Source organism: Pararge aegeria, chromosome 17 (assembly GCF_905163445.1).
Source record: "Pararge aegeria chromosome 17, ilParAegt1.1, whole genome shotgun sequence".
Classification (NCBI taxonomy): domain Eukaryota; kingdom Metazoa; phylum Arthropoda; class Insecta; order Lepidoptera; family Nymphalidae; genus Pararge; species Pararge aegeria.
Window position 1 is genome coordinate 14,980,971 of NC_053196.1, and position 20,919 is coordinate 15,001,889.

Genomic DNA, 20,919 nt, shown 5'->3' on the forward strand with positions numbered 1-20,919 from the left:
ATCCTTTGTTTCCCAGTGACGAGAAGTAGCCAATGTTACACTCTGTCCCTTCAACTAAAGTACTTTGTTTCCGACGTTAAGCCTTAGAGTATAGAAAAACAAACAAACACACTACCGCTTTATAAAATTAGTATGGATGACTTTAGAAACTTTAACAGTGGAGGAAAACATCGTGAGGCAACCTGCATGCCTGAGAGTTGTCCAAAATATTCTCAAAGACGTGGGTCAGCGTGAATAGGCGAACCTGAATGGCGAATGTGTTCCAAGAAATATTTTGCTTTTAGAATTAATTGATAAAATAAAAATAGTGAAGAATTTAAGTTTTGTTTTCCTTCTATTTTTTTTGTTATATTTTGTACCAGCCCTGTGTTTTAAATTGCCAAACGTCACTTGGGAACCACGTACAGCCGCTAGTTACGTTTATAATGATTAAAATAACGTGATAAGTACATCAACCCGCATTGGAGGATCGAGGAAATTCTAAGATCTAAATTACTATATCCTATGAAGCGGTGAAAGCCTAGTGGCTAGGGCTTCGGCTTCACTTCGGGGGGACTGAGTTCGAATCCCTGCACATCTAAGCTATATGCATTATAACAATTGAAATATCACATGCTTTGATGGTGAAGGAAATATCGTGAGGAAACCATGCCTGAGAGTTCTCCATAATGTTTTCAAAGGCGTGTCGAGTCCGCCAATTACTACTGGACTACAGCCTAAACACTTCTTCTTGTGGACGGAGCCTCGTGCCCCGTAGTAATGGGTTGAAATGATGATAATGGTGAAAGAGGAGACCTGTTCCCAGCAGTGGGATATTGATAAACTGAGGGTGCTGATTGTTATAGGTAATCTCATGAGTTTGTCTAATCTTTGAAAGCTGAAAAAATAAACAACCTTATTTACTTTCCTCTCATTTAAGTACGAAGAAGTACAACAATCGATGAACGTTAAGGATTTTAACCAACAATTTTATCCGATTTCATTTCAATCGCTAAAGATGTAAAATATTTGTGCTTATATCCTCTTCGTCGAAAATCTAATAGACATTACAAAGAAATTGAATCTTACTTTGAAAAAAAAAAACCATAAAGAAAATATTAACAACACCTTTTTGGATGATCCAAATCGATTGAAAGTCAAGTCTAAAAAGTAAAAATCGAATGACAAAACGTCAGGAAACAAATGAACGAAATCATATGGTTGGTTTCAATTTTTTGGCAAGTCACATTTTCCATTCCATTTCGAGGAGCCGAATAGGATTATAATTTTTATTTAGAAATTAACTTAGAAAATAAGAAAGACAAAAACCGTGCTCCTGAAACATCGAAATCGAGTCCAGCCGTAACGTAACCTGTAAGCTTAATATAACTAGACTTGAAAAAATTTTGACACATCACAGTATCTTCAAATAGGTGATTAAAATACACTTGCAATGCACTGAAATAAAGGAACTAGCCTTGCAGAACTGGCAGAAAGCGGAATTTCAACGGTGAGTAGATTCGACTAACTTCTGATATTTTTTTGAATTTCTCTCTTATTTCTTATTAACGACCGATTTTGTTCAGTAGATCGTGATTACAATAACAAGAAGTTAAGGATATTTTTATTAAAAGAGAAAATAGGCAATGAGTACATTAAAAATGCTACATGATGGCGCTACAGACACCATCTAGATTTTGATCTGAATATATGTGTCACTTCAATCTTTCCGTTGAATATTAAAATAGTTTAAAGTTGAATGTGATTGTTTCCAACCCATTAGATCTCGCTCAAATCAACGATTTAAAACTTTTAAAGCCTTTTATATTTTACATTTTCTTACTTACATCCTTGGGTAGCTGAAAGATATGTCTTATAGAGATATAAGCTAATATATAAGCTTTGCTTTGTACACTTCATAAATAATAAATAAATAAATAAATTTAATTTGATAGGGGAATCTCAAATAACGCAATATATAAATCACTGCCGATTGTAATTTTATCATTATTTATAAGTTATGCGCAATATATAAACGAATGAAAATGATGCTAAGCGGAAAATCATCGTCTATAAACAGTGCAACATTTGCTGGGCATGCAATGAACATATCCTGCACCGTGCCGCCCTGTGTTATTCCTCACACGCCTGTAATTACACCGTTTAGATGGGAACACAGCATAGCAACAATGGTGCTTTGCAGGACAAATAAGCAAGACGGTTTTGCTTCGCCGGGCGAGCTCTGTCACAAAAAGCTTCACTGCTATTTTATTCTCCCGACAGCTGACCGCAAGCCAAATGCAAGAGTATGGTGGCGGTACATCAAACAAATCAGGAGAATTCCGAGATGGCGCAGAGCGTGGCCAAGATGGTTTCCCCTCACAACAACAATACGGAACCCAGAAGAATTATGGTAAGATGACCAGCATATGAATTAAGGAAATTAATAGACAACATCGTAATAAAACCTTATAATCTAAAATCTCTACTGCAGGGTCTAACAGAGATTTATCAAATCAAAATATAACGACGTACAGCAGAGTTGCAACCGGTATCTATGAAGTCACAGCAAGTCAGAATTATGAGAACCAAAACACCAGGTGACCTTTTTAAACAATTTTTATTTAAAATTTAAATTGTTTTAGATTTGAAAAGAAAATTCATTTACAGATACAACCAACTTTCTGTACCAACGTTTAGTTCTCCACCTAATTCACCATTAATTGGATTAGTGTTTGACCCGACTGCACCAAACTACAGCGGATCAAATGTTATGACCGATCATATCAACGCTGACAGACGAAGTTCCTGGTCTTCTCACCAGGAGCCTATCGGAACTGGAGCAAAGAAAAAGATTGTCAAAAGTCAAGACAAGCGAAATGCATATAGCGCTGACAATCGGTACCAAGAAAGATATAAAGATACGAGTACTGAAACTGATCGACCCAGAAATAGAGAAAGAAACTTGACATCTGTATCTACATCTAGTTTAGATTTTTTTACTGAAGGAGAGAGAATGGTATCAGAGCTTTGTAATATACCTGACCCAAATTCTAGACACGACATGAGTAACCAAAAATCTAACCAAAAAAGGTCACCCATTGAGGAAGATAAAAATAAATCTACTGGATTATCTGATGTTTTGTTGACAGCTTTGGATAAAATTGTAATTCATGACCAGATTCCTAATCAGATTGTTCAATTGGCAATAGAAGCTTGCACCGATGCTGAAAACATAGCAATTGCTCATCATAATAGACCTTGCTTTAAAAATATTCACTCAATATGTGCCAAAACCAGATCTAACGTACAGAAACCAGATAGTGCAGTAGCAAACTTGCATTCCCAAGGAATACCATGGGTGATAAAAAATTTCATATTTTCGTTTGTGAGAATTTTAGATGGTTGGAAAGGAGTGAAGGAGTTACTAAGTGAAAAACATGACACGTTTTCGAGAATCGAAAACAAATACTACAGTCCAAATATCAGAGAGTGTTTTGTGCAATGGCAGGCTGTTACGAAAGAAATGCTCACGCATATTTACAAGACATTTAAATGTCTCGACCACGGATTTACAATGGAACAAAAAAGTTTTACACATAATTACTATGCCACCAATTCAGCAGCCCCTAGACATCAAAACCAAAACAAATTTCAACCAGCTAAAGCACATGTTACTACTCCTAGACATATCAATGCCTCTCCTCAACCATACAGTGTAATACAACCGCCGTGGATACAAAACCAATCTACATCGGTGTCACAAAATTATAGTGACAGCCCATGGTCAGCAAGATCTCATGTCACTTATAAAAAAAATCCAGTAGTACCATCACATTGTTCTCAAAATTTCTATCCCCTGAATGAACACAATGAAATCGAAAACTTTCCAAAAGGTCAGTACAAATGTGAGCCTTGTGTTATTCGTGAAACAAAACCGCGACAATCTTGGACGATTACGAATGTTCCTGATTATCGGAATGTAGAAAGTGTTTGCCATCCTGATCAAAGGGATATATATACACAATTAAAACATAAGATGGATGCTGAATTAGGTAAACCATCCAGTCAAACAACTATGGTAAATATGCCCTGCGACTTACTACAACGTCGGGATATGGAGCTCAAAGCTAAAATGATTCCTTTAAGTCATGTTGAGAAGACATTGATACCTAGTATGGCATCGGCCGCTGATATGCGAAGTTGTTATTTGCAAAAAAATAACAGTTGTGGCGATACTAAAGAAGAGACGGAGTTTTTTGCAGCGTGGGGTCAGATAGTCCAAAAAGAATCTAGTGATTTTTTGACTCATCATATTCACAATATTCAAGTACCATCGAGTATTGTGACGATCTCTAATAATATTTCTGGCCCCGTGCAATTTATTGACCTTGAAAATGATGAGTTCCATGAAATGTCTAAAGTATATATGAAGCCTGGCAGTTATAAAGTACCGATAAAACCAGCAGAGCCAATGATACCGTTTACGCAAAGTGCATCACAAGATGTCGTTTACGACACTGACGACACGTCTTCTTTAAAAGTAAAAGATCCATTTTCACAAGTTACATTAGCACCTCAGCCAAAGTATAATATAGAATCATGGCCGTGTTTAATGACCAGACGAGCTGATGAAATACTCATAAACGACCAAAAATCCTTAGCAAGACCTTCTGTGCCCGGCTTCCATATGCGAGGTATTGAACCTCTGGAAATAATAACCTCTGATCGAGCATGGGAAGCAGCTAAACAGTCAGCCCCAAAATTAATGGATTTTATTCATGAAGGATCAAAGTCAGATACTGCAAGGCTCTACGACGCATTAGGATTGACTGCTAATGAAGAATCTACCGAAGAGCCTAAAAAATCAAAATTTAATATTGAGCAAAGCGATGCCTGGTCGGCGATACTTTTGTCTAGTCAGTTTATGTCAAAACAAACATCGTCAATGTGGGATCAAACCTCAAGTAATCAGGAGTGCATGCAAAATAAAAATGACGACAGTGTTGATTTAACAGACGATATATTAAAACATAAACCTGGCGACGAACAAAATTCCACTGAAATCGAAAATCTAGCTGACATAGATGCTAGTAAAAATGATCAAATTAAAAAAAACCCACGTTGTCCTAATTTCGATCAGACTGGGAATTATGTAAAAGATGAAAATCAAAAGAAAACTAGCGGAAAACCAAAAGTAGCTGTGTATGGTACTTGGTATCACCCTAAAAAGAAGAAACCTTTAACAAGCACAATTGTTAAAAAGTTTGAATCGGTAATTTATCAACTCTCTCAGTTAAAGGAAGCTGCTTTTATCGAACACGATATGGATATCAAAGTGGTATGTGAATAATATTATTGAAGTAAATTACTTAATAATAAATTTATCCGTGTTAGTGCGAATCAGTCGATTTTACTGGCTAATTCGAGTAATCTAATTACTGACATTACCGACTGATATTACCGACTTTTGAAATCCGACTCTTGAGAAGATTCTTAAGAGATTGAGTTCTCAGTCCGTTACTTAAGTCCACATACCGCATTTCAACCTAATTTGAGCCGCAAGACCGCATTTGAGCTTAGGCTCTCTTTTACACTTGTAAGACTACTTGCGATGTTGTCAAATTATTTATATTGTATGATTGTTTAACTAAATGAAATTTGCAGGCACCGAGATTTTATGAAGTTGTAAAGTATCCAATGTGTCTTAATGATATTTCAACAAAGCTAAAGAATTCCGCTTATACCGAATATGATCAAGTTGTTCAAGACTGTAGACGAATTTTTAATAATGTCAGACTCTACCTCAAGGTAAATATATAAGTCCTAATATATACTTCAGTTAAATTAATATAACATGAAATATATTTATTTTTAGACCTATCCAGATATTGTTATGAAGAAGAATGTCAGCAAAGTATCAATTGAATTTGAAAAGATTTTAAGTGAAGAGTTTTCCAATAAATGTGACTTAAAAAATAAACCGTGCGATGCAAATAAAAAGCCGGTCAAAGAAAATGAAACACACAAAGCTGAAGCACAAAAGGATGAATTCAAAAAAGATTCTATACAACGTGAAAAGAACTACAAGTAAATTCATTCGTTGTCCCTTACTCATTTATCATAACTCCATTGACAAAATATTTTTAAAGATATTATAAATTTTTAGTAATAATTGAAAAACATTTCATTTTTTGAATGCTTATTATTTTGTATTTAATTGTCTTTATTTATTAATATTTTCATATAGTTTCAATAACATATTGCGAACGATAAGGTGAAATCTTAAAATCTTTTCTTGTAAAAATGTTCCCATGTCTTGATCAATAGATTTATTTAATGATATCTAGTCAAACGATTTTTTAGTAAATGTCAGTGATGTTATCGGAACTAATAATAAGATTATCAATTTAATTTGTAAGTGCTTGCCAATTTTTTGAACTGACTTTACTACGGCTCCTAGAAAGGACATAAACTTTTATTTCTCTTCGTAATTCTTTTCTTATTTTCTTTCTGATTAATTAGTAATTAGATCTTGTTTACTTGTCATAATTATTGTTAAATTAATTTCATTAGATACTAATTGTTCGTGTTGATTTCGTATTAAGGAAACAAATTTAGGTTCATGTACGGCATCATCAAACGTTCTTTGCCTCGATATCAAGCCATGTATACAAACGTCCATGTCTTCTGTGTACCACATACTGTGCTAGGTATTAGTTCTTTTTATATATCAACCTGTGATGTATTATTAGGTAAAAGTTGATACTCTGAATCGTCATTTACGCTTTTATTTTCACGAGGTATTTGTAAATAGAAATAGTAAATGAGATAGGTACTTTGAATATGAAAGTTCACGAGGTTTGACGTTACAGTAATAATATGTTAAAGTAAAAATTGTTTCTTAATTCTGTTCAGGAATGTTTTAACCTTGTTTTATTTTTGTTAGCAAATTGATTTATCAAATAACTTATTTGTGCACACTATACCTATTGATCTTCATTGAAAAACCAAACAATTGCTTTTTACTTGTGTAATGTTGCTTTTTTAGGTGATATGTTCATTTTCACATTCCCATTGTATTAATTATTTTATTAAATGAGTTTTTGATAAAATTTTACCTGCCATAGACATTAAGTTAATTCCTGACGTTACGTTTCGTTTAATGATTTCAATTTGGCGAAAATATTGGAAAATGATTTTAAATTCTAATCTTAAATTCGACAACGACGAAGTTAATTTTAAGTATTCACTAAGTTGATTTAATTATTTAACTTATTTACCTAAAATTATGGCAAGGAACTCATATGATAATACAAGAGTTTTTTCGTATTACGGCTTTTATTTTAGAACCTATTTCCTCATTTGCCTACTATAAGTTTAATCAACCAAACGTAAAGTTTTGTAAAATTGCTCTTATTTTTTACGAAGGAGCTTCTTTTTCTCTGGGCCGTTTTCCGCACCCTACTCCATTCATCCAAGCTCCTCCGGACGAAATTACCAAGGACTTCCGGTAAAGTGGCTGTCGGTTACTACCGTAATGGAAAGACGAAGGATGAAGTCTGTTTATGAAAGATCTATATATGTATACCACTCTGTTGTTTGGTTTTTTACGAGCACTTTTTAACGGCTGACAACATTTCTAGTACATTACGACTCTATTTTAGAATGTGGTATGTTTTCGTACCTACCTTAGCAGTGGGCACCAGTGGTAGCTGGCCCAGGTATACGGACAATACGGTGGGTTCGTAACGCGATCATAGTAAAAACGTATACCCAATACCCAGGGTTGCATAAGATTTTTAACATATATTTTTGTAAGTTTTTTAACTCTAATCACACAATGCTACCCAAATATTTATAAAAAACAATCGTTCGGATGAACTAACATACAGCTACGTCCCTTAGGAGCCGAGAAGACTTAGTTATAGAGTAGGCGGGTGATGCGCCGTTATAGGTCGGGGTATATTGTGTCTTATCAACCCATTAACGGCCCACTACAGGCCACGGGTCTCCCACAATGAGAAGGGTTCAGGCCGTAGTCCGCCACGCTGCCCAGTGCGAATTTATGGACTTTGAGAACATTATGTTAAAGCAAGTAATATTTTAAAAATAGAAGTGCTGGGATTCGAACTCGGCCCTCCGAAAGTGAAGCCGAAGTCCTAAACCACTGGGCTATAACCGCTTCAGCTAAAAGTTACTATGAGAAGTCGCGTGGAATTGCTATACATTATTCAACTCGACTTTTCGCTTACTCTCCCGACTTAGGTTAGGTTTAAAGACATTTATTCTCAAAAGAAACAGTTTCACTTAATAAGAAATTAAAATTTACATTAAGAAGTGGTAATATATTATCTCGTTAGTGTGATACAAAAACAAAACATACACAAAAATACAAAAGATGCGATGAGGCGCGTTTATAAAAAAATTAAACAAAGCTTTTTTAGCTGGTTTTTAAATGATTTAAAAGATTTCTCGCAGAAAATCTCTTTGTGTAGACTATTGTATAGTAGTGCTCCCTCAACCTGTATAGTTTTACTGACATACTTAGTTCTAGGCTTAGGTTATCCAAGCGAAGCCGCGGCGAATAAGCTAGTTTTTGAGTAAATAAACACTTCATTGATAATATCAACTATTGCTGAACTATCAACGGAATGACGATAATGGAATTTGAAATTATTTATGACTTATGAGTCAAGGTCCATTACTCTTTGGTTTAGTGGTTTGCTTGCTCAACTGAGGTCCTGGGTTCGAATCCCGGGGTGGCCAAAAATTGTTAGGTATTGCGTCTTTTCTGTTAAAGCATTTTTAGCACGGAGTTAGGAAATTAGCGATATCAACTCCTGTGCCTCCGAGAATAAGCCCACAAACCCACATCTGCGTCATCTGCATGGTTGCTATACTCTTAAAACTGTCTCTCCTATAAGAGAGAAGGCCTAAGAGTGGTACTACGTTACCTAATAAAGGTTCGTTTTTTAATTTCATACCTGGTGTTAAGTGACCAGTCTAAGATGGTATCGGGCTAACCTGTTAGGGAGTATGGTAGTCATACCCCTAATCGGTTTCCACGCGTCATCGCACCGGAACACTAAATCGCTTAGCGGCACGTCTTTGTCGGTAGGGTGGTAACTAACCACGGCCAGACCAGAGACAATTCAGAAATTATAAAATCCTAAATTGCCCCTGCTGGGAATCGAACCCAGCACATCCTGCTTAAATTCACAGCACTCACCGTTGCGCCAGGTCGCCAAACCGTACCCTACCGGAAGGGCATATACGGTAAATACCATATTTTTTGTAGTAATAATTATTAATCATGAGCAAATGTAAGATGGACCACATGGTGGTAATCGGTAAACCATCGCCTATAGCACTTTTTTGAAATTAGCTTTTTCCCGCGACTTCGTCTGCGAGAACCTCAGATGTGGGTCTAATGCTTCGCTCGCTAAGAAATTCTTAATCCTACCACGGGAACTATTTGACATCGCTATAGAAAGTACATTTCCTTTTCCATAGCATAGGAGACATGCATACTGAAGTTCAAAGCTGTCTGCCCTAAATTAGCTCGTAAACAATTTATACCCATAGAATATGATTCAAATTAAAAAAAAAAAAAAAAAAACAATTTAAAAAATATTCTTCTATGTTTAATTTCGCTTTAAAGCTAATTTAAGTGTCATAAAAAATGTCAATGTCAGGGTTTTTTAAGTGAAATTAATAAGGATGTACCGTACATCATGCAAATTAATATTCTTAGATTATACCGAAACGCGTAACTAACATGGACATATTATATAGTATTTATTCCAATACATTCCTTGACTACAATCTCACCTGGTGGAATGTGATGAAGCAGTCTAAGGTGGTAGCGGGTAACCTGGTAAATCGGTTTCTACGCGACATCGCACCGGAAAACCAGCGTATGAGGTAGTTCCTTCGGGAACTATCTCAGGAATCGGGATAAAAGGTAGCCTATGTTCTTTTCCACATCAAAGGCTACTGACGATAGTTGAACGTGACAACGTCGTAAGAAAATACTGATGGAATGGTTGCATTTTTCAAAAGAAAATATTAATTTTATTTGTTTGATAGATATTATTTGTTATTTATATCGTTGCTATAAACAATTGACACCGCATTCACTTTTCACTGCACTTCATCCTTGCCGAAAACATGTAAATGTATTATTGTATAGAAGCTGTCCACGCGGACGCATCGCTCACTCAAGTAGGAGAGAGACAGATGTCGAACGCGGAGGCCGACTGTGCCTCTTTGTCGCTCGTTCCGTGCGCTCGCTTGCACTTCAAGCCTTGAATGGAACGCCTCAGAGCGAGGTAACGCCGCATACGTCATTTTTTTTCGTGCGTGCCAGCCGGCTCCATCGAATTATAAGGCGTCACGTCAAAAAGTGTAATCAACACCGCGACCACGTTAACCACGTAAATCAAAAATCCGTCTGATAGGAGGTTTCGTCCAACGGGAATTCAAAATCCAACGACTGTTACTAGCAAACGACGCACATTTTACGTCCATGGAATGACATTTTACGTCCAGACAGACTTGACGTTTCAAAAGTGCTTATATTATAAGGCCTACTTGAAATAAATGAATTTTGAATTTTTTGAATTTTTAATTTTGAATTTTGTGTGTGTCACGCCTCATGTGCCTTCGATATCACGTGCACGAGCAACCGTGTCCTTCAGGCTGAAACACAGCGATCGGACGGATTCCTGCAGGGCTAGCACAGGCCGGAGACAAAAATTATATCCCCTGGATATAATAATCCCCCCTCTACAAGGTATATAATAAAAGGGTCCACCTGCCAAAGCAAGGAAACATGAAATAGGGGAAGTTTACCCCCGTTTATTATTACCACATGTATTATTTTGTTAACATTTCCACTTGTACGCCAGTGCTCTGAGAGTTTAGAAAGCTGTGGGAGCAGATAGATTTTTATCCCCGGGGGATATGATTGTCTTCATGCTAGCCGTGCTGGACGAGCCCTTCACCTTGCACCTAGCCTTCATATAGCCTTGTAAGTTATCAGTGGCGTGCACTGTGTTTCTTACCAGGGTATGCATACAGCAGGAAAATTGCATAAAACGGCGAAAATTCTCCTCCTATACGAGTCATATATAAATTTTAGGGTAGGCAGTGCTTTAGTGCATGTATGAAGTGCACGCCACTGTAAGTGATGGTGCAGTCTTAGATGGTAGCGGGCTAACATCTTCGGGGTATGGCTGTAATATTAAACCCGGTATCGTTCTGGAACGCTTAATATTTATGCACATCTTCGTCGATAGAGTTGTCCACAAGGCTCAATCAAGCAAGGTTTCCAGACCGGAGAAAATTCGCTAATTATACATTCCCAAATTGCCCCCCACCGTGGGAGCCCGAATAAACTAATAAGGGAAATATCCTATGCAAACCGGGTCATCACCCCCACTCGTCGTAACAGCTAAGCAACAACTAGGTAGGTAATTAGGCGTTATCTGACCCTGTGACTTTATTAAATCGTCGCTGTGTGTAATTAGGTATTGTTGGTAAATACAAGCTAGATAGGAAGATCACAGATAATTCTCAATGACTCAAAGTATCTATGGTAAATATCTATGTTTAATTTTACACAGATCAGTTCTAAACAGACACAACAGCAAAGTGAGAATGCACGGCTGTTATTTTTAACCGAATTCAAAAAAGAAGGTTTCTCAATTCGACCGTATATATATGATTTTTTTATGTTTGTTCGCGGATAACTTCGTCGTTTATGAACCGATTTTGACGATTCTTCTTTTGTTGGAAAGAAGATATTTCAAAGACGGTCGCATTATAAGAAAATCGGGATTTGATAATGGCAGACCGAAGAAATCGAGGGGCCCTTCGGAAAATCGTAGGGTGGTTGTTTTTCAATAAGTAATTTTATGTAGAAGTTTATGAGCAGTTGACATTCGGCTATTACTTTTTTTGAAGTTTGACAGAAATGACCGACTTTGTTTTTAATTGTCATTTTTCGGCACCACGTTACATGCTCTGTTTTTAGGTCAATGGTATTCGGTGGATCATCCTACTAGGTCCATCAATTAAAAAAAAAATAATCTGGAGCTGGTCCGTACGGTATTGGGGTATCATGTTATTACAAAAATAATAATTAAAAGAAACACAACAACAAGATTAATTCAAAAAAAAAAGTTCAAAATTCATTTATTTCAAGTAGGCCTAATGTAAGCACTTTTGAAACGTGAAGTATGTCTGTTTGTAGTGACTCTACCACCGGTTCGGAAGGCAGATTCTACCGAGAAGAAGCCGGCAAGAAACTCAGCAGTTGCTCTTTTCCAACATCGTTTTACAATTTAACAATCTTTGTTCTATCTTTTTTGAGATGAAAGCGGAGCGGCTTGCTTCCAGGCAACCTTGTCATTAAGAAATTCATCAATAGTATAGTAACCTCGATGTATTAAATGTGTTTTTATACATTCTTTAAACTTATGTAATGGTAAATCTAAGATTACTTTCGGTAGCATGTTATAAAAGCATATATTTACTGAGCCCCACAAAGGTTACTTTCCTAAGTCGATATGCTGATATCACTAATTTATGACCGTTTCTAGTAAGTCGATTGTTTATATCCACTTTTTTTTTATATAGTAGGCATTAAGTATAGTTATTTATTTTTTCGTTAAGTTAATTATTAAGGCAAGTTAACTTGTTTTTTTTTCAATACCTCATCAATCTGCACGTACAAAATATCCATAGTCATTGTGTTCTGTGTTCATAACATTGGTTAGATGTAAAAATGTCAAACATTTCGCGAAAGTCTAGACTAGCCAGAAAAAGTGTATAATTTTAGTTTGGCGCTTCAACCTACAATTGAGCACCAAACGTGGAGGAGAGAGTGTTTAAACCCTAAATCAGCCAGGTGAAGTTCTCCGTACTGCAATGAAGCTGATCTTAAGGGTGCCTTCACATAATTCATCTTACTTCCACCGATCTTTCACTATTCAGGCTGTTAAGCTTTGGAATGAATGCCTCTTGAAATCCGAAAGGCACAGTCTATTACCATTTTAAAAAAAACTTGTTAAGGATCATTTTTTGTCTGAATCTTCGGAACTTTAACATGCCTATTCCCTTCTGTTTTATTTGGGGTTTGATAATATTGTATATATTTATGTATTATTGATATTAATTATATAGGTATATATTAATTATTGTCAGTATCTATATATTTTATTGTAAGTTTTTTACATGTTTATATTATATATGTATATATAGGTATGTATATGCATGGTTATTTAAATGCACCACCTACCTCTCTTCTTGAGCTGTGTTTAACGCCTTTGATTGCCTGGAAGAGATCGCTATGTAGCGATAAGGCCAAATTGTATATATTTTGTTAAATTTTTATTTATAATTTTACTATATCTTTATGTGGTGTACAATAAAAGTGTATTAATTCATTCATTCATCCTTTTTCTTTTGCACAGCCGTGGGACATTTCATAGGCTGAAGAAACTTAAGTTTTGTAATATTAGAGATATAGATAAAAAAAACGAGATATTTTTTATAGCAATAATTGATGGTTTTGATTTCATACCCAGTATTGAAAAATGAATATTGTATTAGATGTGCCCTGCGGCTTCGCCCGCGTAATTTTGAGAGGCAGCGTGCTGCTACATAGTCTACACCTATAGTCATATATTTTATTTTGAGATTTTTTCACAATTTTTTTTTTATCTTACGCAATTTTTTTTTTCAATGAAAAGTATACTATATTATTTCTAATACCTCTAAGAATTTGTATAAAAAGTTTGATGAAGATCGGTTAATTAGTTCTCGCGTGAAAACGTAACAAACAAACTTACATTCACATTTATAATATTAGTAGGGATTTGTTCAACTTCACTTTCGTGGGGCCGTGTTCGAATCCCAGCACGGAACTCCAACTTTTCTAAGTTTTGTGCGTTTAAAGTAATTAAAATATCACTTGCTTCAACGGAAAGGAAAACATCGTCAGGAAACCTGCATGCCCGAGAGTTCTACATGTTGTTCTCAAAGGTGTGTGGAGTCCACCAATCCGCTGAACCAGCTCTCATTGTGGGAGGAGACCCGTGCCCTCCAGTGGGCTGCTAATGGGTTGATATGATGATAATTGTGTGTATGTAATGCAGGAATTAGTACGTACTTACGTAGGTAAGACCATTCTTTAACGGCCGACTGGCGCAGTGGGCAGCGACCCTGCTTTCTGAGTCCAAGGCCGTGGGTTCGATTCCCACAACTGGAAAATGTTTGTGTGATGAGCATAAGTGTTTTTCAGTGTCTGGGTGTTTATATGTATTTTCTAAGTATTTATTTATATATAATTCCTAAAAATATTCATCAGTCATCTTAGTACCCATAACACAAGCTACGCTTACTTTGGGGCTAGGTGGCGATGTGTGTATTGTCTTAGTATATTTATTTATTTATTTATTTATTTATTCTTGAAACCATTGTACGAGTAAATGAAATAACGAAGACTGGTTTTGGGATTCAAAAGTGTGCCGTTGATGATTATTGTAACCTACTTGGGCATTGGAAACTCGAAAGAAACCTTGCAATAATTTACTCACTGTTAACTGATAAGCAAGAAGGTCAGTTCAACTCAAAACAACTCAACATTTTTAAGAAAGAAATAAAAATATCAAAATCACTTCAATATGTTAATTACGCTACTTAGGGCAGATTTCTCCGTTCGCTTTAGAAGCCGAGTTCAATAAAACCACCTTTTAGTATATGTTTCTTTGTTTGTATGAATACAAAGTAAACACATATAATACAGAAGAAACAAAATAGAAAATGAGGCCGTTATATCTCTTCAAATGTTCAAATCTTCCAACTGCGTATTTCCGTCCTGTTTTTACAAAAATCTTTTCATACCTTCCCCAGATCGGGATAATCCTGCACGACTAGCAAAGACACGAGACAAACAAATTTATAATATAGAGTTCATATATCGAACCTTTTCTGAAAGCCACCAATGTTTTTTACATTTAAAAAAGGTTCGATATATGAACTCGAGAAAAGAGTTCTTTACATATATCCTATGACAACGAATAAAAACCTGTACACCTACCAATTCCCAAGGCACGGTAACAGTGGTTATTATTTCCACCCGTGCGCCCATACTCGGAGTGAGGATAAAACTGTAGGAGAAGTTAAACATCTTGTCTTTACCACGTGGAGGGAAATGTCTCCTGCCATGTATTGCCGTGCAAGGTATAAATAAATAAATACTACGATAATACACACATCGCCATTTAGCCCCAAAGTAAGAGTAGCTTGCGTTATGGGTACTGAGATGACTGATGAATATTTTTTTTATGTAGTTACAATTAATTGCTAGTGTGTCTTATGAAGAAATAAATTAAAATAAATACATAAACAATCCTTTAAACTGGCTAGTATTGCGTGGTAAATAGTGAAAATTTCTAGACAGAAAAACTCAAAGTCTACCAATTCTTGGCTGGGCGTAATGCTCGTGATTAGTGCAGTGGCCACATGCCACTAGATCATGTATCAGTTAGCATTCAGTAGTGTAACATTTCCTTTGTTATGTTTAAGACAAACCTACGAGTAGGTATTTAAATTTATATAGTAACTGAGGTCATCTGAGGTGGGCTTAAAGGTCTTTGTAGGGGCCAGTGAAGACTGGTGACGTCATTGGACTATTTTTATCCATGGGATCAACGCACTAGTTAATTGCGATCCAGTAACCGTCCCTGGTATTAACTCTACAATCCAGTGGCACAGTTTTAACAGTATTTCCTTTACTGTGCTAGTAGTTAGAACATATTTACATACGAAAACATTAAAAATACATAACAAATTTTAGAATCGGAATTCAAAATTTTCAATAAAGCAAGGCAAATATTTATATTGAATTACATTGTTATGCGGTGAAATACTCGTCAAGTTGTAACCACCAGTCTCCAAAAACAGTGCAAAGGAAGATTTTAAAACTATACTCTAATTTATTGATAATTAAATTCTGTATAAAGAAGACTGATTTGTTGGACGCGTAAGTTAATTTTTTCCCATGTTGTTTTTCCCACAGAAATAGGAATACACAGAAACCACGTCTAATATTGAAGCATCAAAATCCACTCTACTTTAGCAGGGTTCCTCGAACAATGGGTCATCGACAGTCGACTATACAATCACTTCGTTCCATTTTGCAGTTGACAGTAATTATTTTAACTCTAATGTGTTAAAAGTTTACGATAAAATGGAGGAAATGGGAACAGTTTGTGAGCTAGCAACATTCCTCAGGTGTGAAGTCAAGTGCGCGGGGCGTTTTCACGTTTTTTGGACACATTGCACTGCAATCTGAACTCAATGAATCGAGTTCAGATTTGTCGGTCCCTATTGGTTGTTACCCACTTGGCTTTAAACTGTATGTATTTGGATCTGTTGCCAATATCATATCCACGTTAGCAAACCATCTGTAATTTGTCTCAACGTCAAAATTTGACTAATTCTTACATATTTGATAGATTAACGTTACTTTTAAGTGAGTTTCAAAGTTTTTAGGAAAAGTTACACGAGGACACTAAAAAAGATCTTTGAATTAGAAGACGACACTCGTCACAGTCAGGACACCAGGGTTTCAACTCAAAAGTATGCACTTTTGACAACACAAAAGTGAATTGAAATAGAATAGATTAGAATAAATTTTATTGCTTTAACTGTGTACACTTTTGTGGGAATAGTTCCAACAGTTTGCCACTTTCTGGCGTGCAATTTTCTTACATATTTAGAGTTTATATTACAAATTACTATAACACTTAAAAAAATATTCGTTAATATTATAATACGCCTTACTTATTAACCAAATTCTTAACCTATTTCTAAAAATATTTCCGTCTAATTTTTTTACCATGAAAGAAGGGTTGAATATAGTTTCATCAACAAAATGTTTTAAGATAGAGAAGAGATTGCTTGCAGCAATAAGGCCGCCTTTGCATGTCTACATTGTGTACTGCATACTCCTTACTGTTTCTTTTCCTGTATGTTATATATCATTCTATCTACCCATTACCGGCCCACTACAGGGCACGGGTCTCCTCCCACAATTAAGAGGTTTTATGCCATTACACCCCGCTGGACCAGTGCGGATGTATTATGTACATACAGCTTTCTAAGTGTGCAAGAATGAGTAAAATTGGTGTAGTAGTTTCAAAGTTTATCGATAAACACATGAACAAACAGTCATAATCTTTCCTCTTCCAAAACCCAAAAAAAATTACGATTCCCAAGACGCTTTCGCTGTGTCTAGTTTTTTTAAGATGTTATTTAATTGTAATTTTATTGTCTGATCTACTTAAAGCTACTCTATAAATAAAAACCTATGGGCTTGTCTGTTAATCTGAGAAATCACTTAAAATTCTTATCTCGAAAATTGGTCAAAAATAATTGTTATCCGATGATGTTCCGATTCTATCGTGTCTATTTTCGTAGACGATTCTTTTAGGTGATAAGTTTCTTTAACATCGTCGCTCTTGTATAAATTGCCTTGATCATATAAATGATCTTGACAGTTTATTTTAATTCTTCGTAAACCATTGTTGAAGTAGTTTATTTTATTGACCTAATTATATTTGGAGTTTAAAAAAATAAGGTAAAAATTAAATTAACTTCTTAATTTTTTTTATTTTTATTTTAAATAATCGTGCTTTGTGTACATATCTAGCTTATTCTACTCTTCTATTTCTTTGGCCCATATGAAAATTCATAAAATAGTATAAAAAAAACAAAAGATAATTTAAAAAGAAAAACAATGCATACTGAATTCGACTGAAGCTATCGAATAGTTATTGTAGATACTTTTTTTTTTCATAGTACGGAGCCCTTAGTGACCGGATCTGGCTCGCACTTGCCGATTTTTTTATCGTGTCGAAACACTAATACAATATTATTATTTAGAATTAAGAGGAATTTGACTTCGTTAATAAACACCGAGGTTGATGAACTCAATGACGTTTGCGTTGATAAGGAAGTTTAATTTAAGGGTTTATAACTAAATTTAACGTACACAGGAAAACCAATGTCAACCTACATAGGATACCTCGTTAACACAAAAATAAAATTGTAAATAGGTATAGAAGTAACTCCTCGTTTAACTTCGCACAATGTTTCCAGCACCGAATTAAGAAATTGAGAAACAGTGTACACAACTAATAGCGAAGCATCAAAAACAACTCAACTTTAGATTGGTTTCTCGAACAAACAGAAGAAGAAGAAGAAAAAGTCTTTATTGCACATACAAATATAAAACCAGGTTAACAAAAAATAAAATAAAAACGATAATATACATATGCACAAAGGCGGTCTTATCGCTTGAAGCGATCTCCTCCAGACAACCTTTGGTTGAAGAAACATATTAGTGATAACGGGATAGTGCAAACAGTTTGTCACTTCATGCCATTTAGCAGTTGAAAGTCATTATTATTACACATTTTACCTCTAATGTTCTAAAAGTTTACCATAAAATAAGAAAAACATTGCGAGCTAGCAACATTCCGCGGGTGTAAAGTAGGACGTGCGCGGGACGTTTTCACTGTTTTTTGACACAATGCATTGCATACAAAAATGCTTGAATGAGGATTCTGTGTAGTCTTAATTCTGTGGTTTGCAGCTTAACACCGATCTTTTATTAGTTTAGTTGTCCTTGTGGTTATTAGATACACTTTACTTTGTTTAACTTCGTGCAATGTTTTCTGTTTAACACGGATACTTTATTAATTTAGTTTATTTTGTGGTTATTAGATACAGTATACCGTTTTTAAAGAAGATTTTGGTAATGAGCAATTAAAAGGTCACTGCCGTGCTTTACTTTATTAAAAGCTTAGTTAAGTTCTACTTATAATATAAAGGTAGATTCAGAACTAAGGTTTTTTTATGTAACTTTTTTAACCTCGCTTTCTAATTTTACAATTACTGTTTATCGTAAAACTAGATGTTGCCCGCGGTTTGGTCCGCGCTAATTATGGTTTCTAAAAATCCCGTGTGAACCGTTCGTGTTTCTTTGATAAAAAATTCTTAATTACTCCCCGTCCTTTCAACTAACTACAGAAGCAGAAAGTAAAAAGCGGCCTTATCGTTTAGTAGCGATCTCTACCAGGCAACCTTAGGATTAGGAAAACATGAGGCAACTATTTTCAGTTTTAGTTTATATTGTCACTAATTTTTTAGATGCTGTTACATATTCTGGCATTAGCTGCATTCGTGGTGTCAGCTGCTAGCCATGGTCGTGTCTTGGAGCCACCGTCGAGGGCTTCTATGTGGCGGAAGGGATTCCCCACTAAGCCCAACTATGATGACCATGGTCTCAATTGCGGCGGTTTTGGACGTCAATTCAACATGAATAGAGGAAGGTAAGAAGCTAGGATTTATGTCCTTACCTTTTGTTTTGTATGTTCTGAATAAATTTGTATCATCAGAATAATCTTATATGATGATAATATCATGAGCAGATGAATGTCCTCTGCCAAATATAAAATGTATCTACCGGCTTCCGTCGACTCACTTGTTGTTCAAACGTTCTTAGATGAATAACTTGGAAATGTGGCCAATAATGTCGACCAGTACCTAGACAATTTAAGCATTAAACTCTTCACCTAAGCGTACAAACTAAGAATCTAACGTATTAAAATTTATCCGAAGGTTGAACTTCTTTTATTTTGATTTTATTATCGTTATAAATATAAATCCAATTAGTAAACCCATAATAAAAATTACAAACTTACATTAATAATTACAAAAAATATAAGCCGTCTAAATAAATTTTATAAATATACTTTTAATTTTTATATTAAAATTTAAACAGGTGCGGCCTCTGTGGAGATCCCTGGGATGCCCCCGATCCTAAACGCCACGAACTTGGCGGAGAGTATGGCTCGGGCCTTATTGTAGCCACCTACTACTCTGGCCAAGTATTTACAGCGGAAGTAGAGATCACCGTTCACCACAAAGGGTACTGGTACTTCAAGATTTGCCCAGACCCTAATTCCAAAGATCAGGCTTGCTTTGACAAATACCCTGTACAATTAGAAAATGGGGGAAAATACTTCTTCCCACCGAACGCAGGGGTGTTCAAAGTTAAATACCGTCTACCCGCAGGTTTAATTTGTGAGCACTGCGTCCTTCAATGGAGATATATAGCTGGTAACAACTGGGGTTATTGCGGCGGGGGAAGATCTGGTTTGGGATGTGGAAATCAAGAAACCTTTGGCGCTTGTTCTGATATAACCATCAGAGGACCAGCTCATCCTGTACCTGAAGGGGGCCCGGCGCCTGTGGAAACTGCTCACAACGATTAAACCATGCAAATTGGACACTTCTTTACCATTACAGTATTCTTTTCTGATTCAGGCGTATTTTGTTAATAATCCTAGTCATTGTTTTTATGTTTCACGCACATAATTAAGAACGTACAGAATCCTCATTCAGCCATTATTGCATGCAGTGCACTGTGTCCAAAAACAGTAAAAACGACCTACGCACGTCTCACTTCACACCCGCAGAGTGTTGCTAGCTCAAAAACTTTTTACTATTTAATGGTGAACGTTTAGAACGTTAGAGGTAAAAAAATTACTGTCCACTGCTAAATGGTGTGAATTGACTAACCGTTGGTACGAGAAATACTATTTAAGTGGAATGGTTTATGATGCTTCAATATAAGACGCGTACACGGCATTTGTATGTCCTTAATTCTGTGGCTTCACCTAAATAGAGACGAAATCATTTGCAGTGCTAATATTCCTTTTTTTAATGGATTCTGTCCTATTTAATTTATTTATTTATTTATAATGGACAACCAACAGTAGATACATTAAAACTTGCTTTTTTTTTGGAATAAGTCACATAGTAAATGTTCAACTATTTACAGGTTATCACAGCATGCAT

The 20,919-nt window shown here is 35.6% G+C and overlaps 2 protein-coding genes across 2 annotated transcripts; both read left to right on the plus strand.

The window, feature by feature from the left end:
- The first annotated feature begins 1,385 nt into the window (after positions 1-1,385).
- Positions 1,386-6,083, plus strand: LOC120630944. Its single transcript, XM_039900309.1, has 6 exons — positions 1,386-1,489; positions 2,263-2,392; positions 2,474-2,579; positions 2,650-5,320; positions 5,647-5,790; positions 5,858-6,083. The coding sequence occupies exons 2-6, from the start codon at positions 2,278-2,280 to the stop codon at positions 6,071-6,073; spliced, it is 3,252 nt and encodes a 1,083-aa protein (XP_039756243.1). The 5' UTR covers positions 1,386-1,489; positions 2,263-2,277; the 3' UTR covers positions 6,074-6,083.
- Positions 6,084-16,002: 9,919 nt separating this feature from the next.
- On the plus strand, positions 16,003-20,333 carry LOC120631272. Its single transcript, XM_039900757.1, has 3 exons — positions 16,003-16,033; positions 19,207-19,388; positions 19,841-20,333. The coding sequence occupies exons 2-3, from the start codon at positions 19,207-19,209 to the stop codon at positions 20,331-20,333; spliced, it is 675 nt and encodes a 224-aa protein (XP_039756691.1). The 5' UTR covers positions 16,003-16,033.
- The last annotated feature ends 586 nt before the right edge of the window (positions 20,334-20,919 follow it).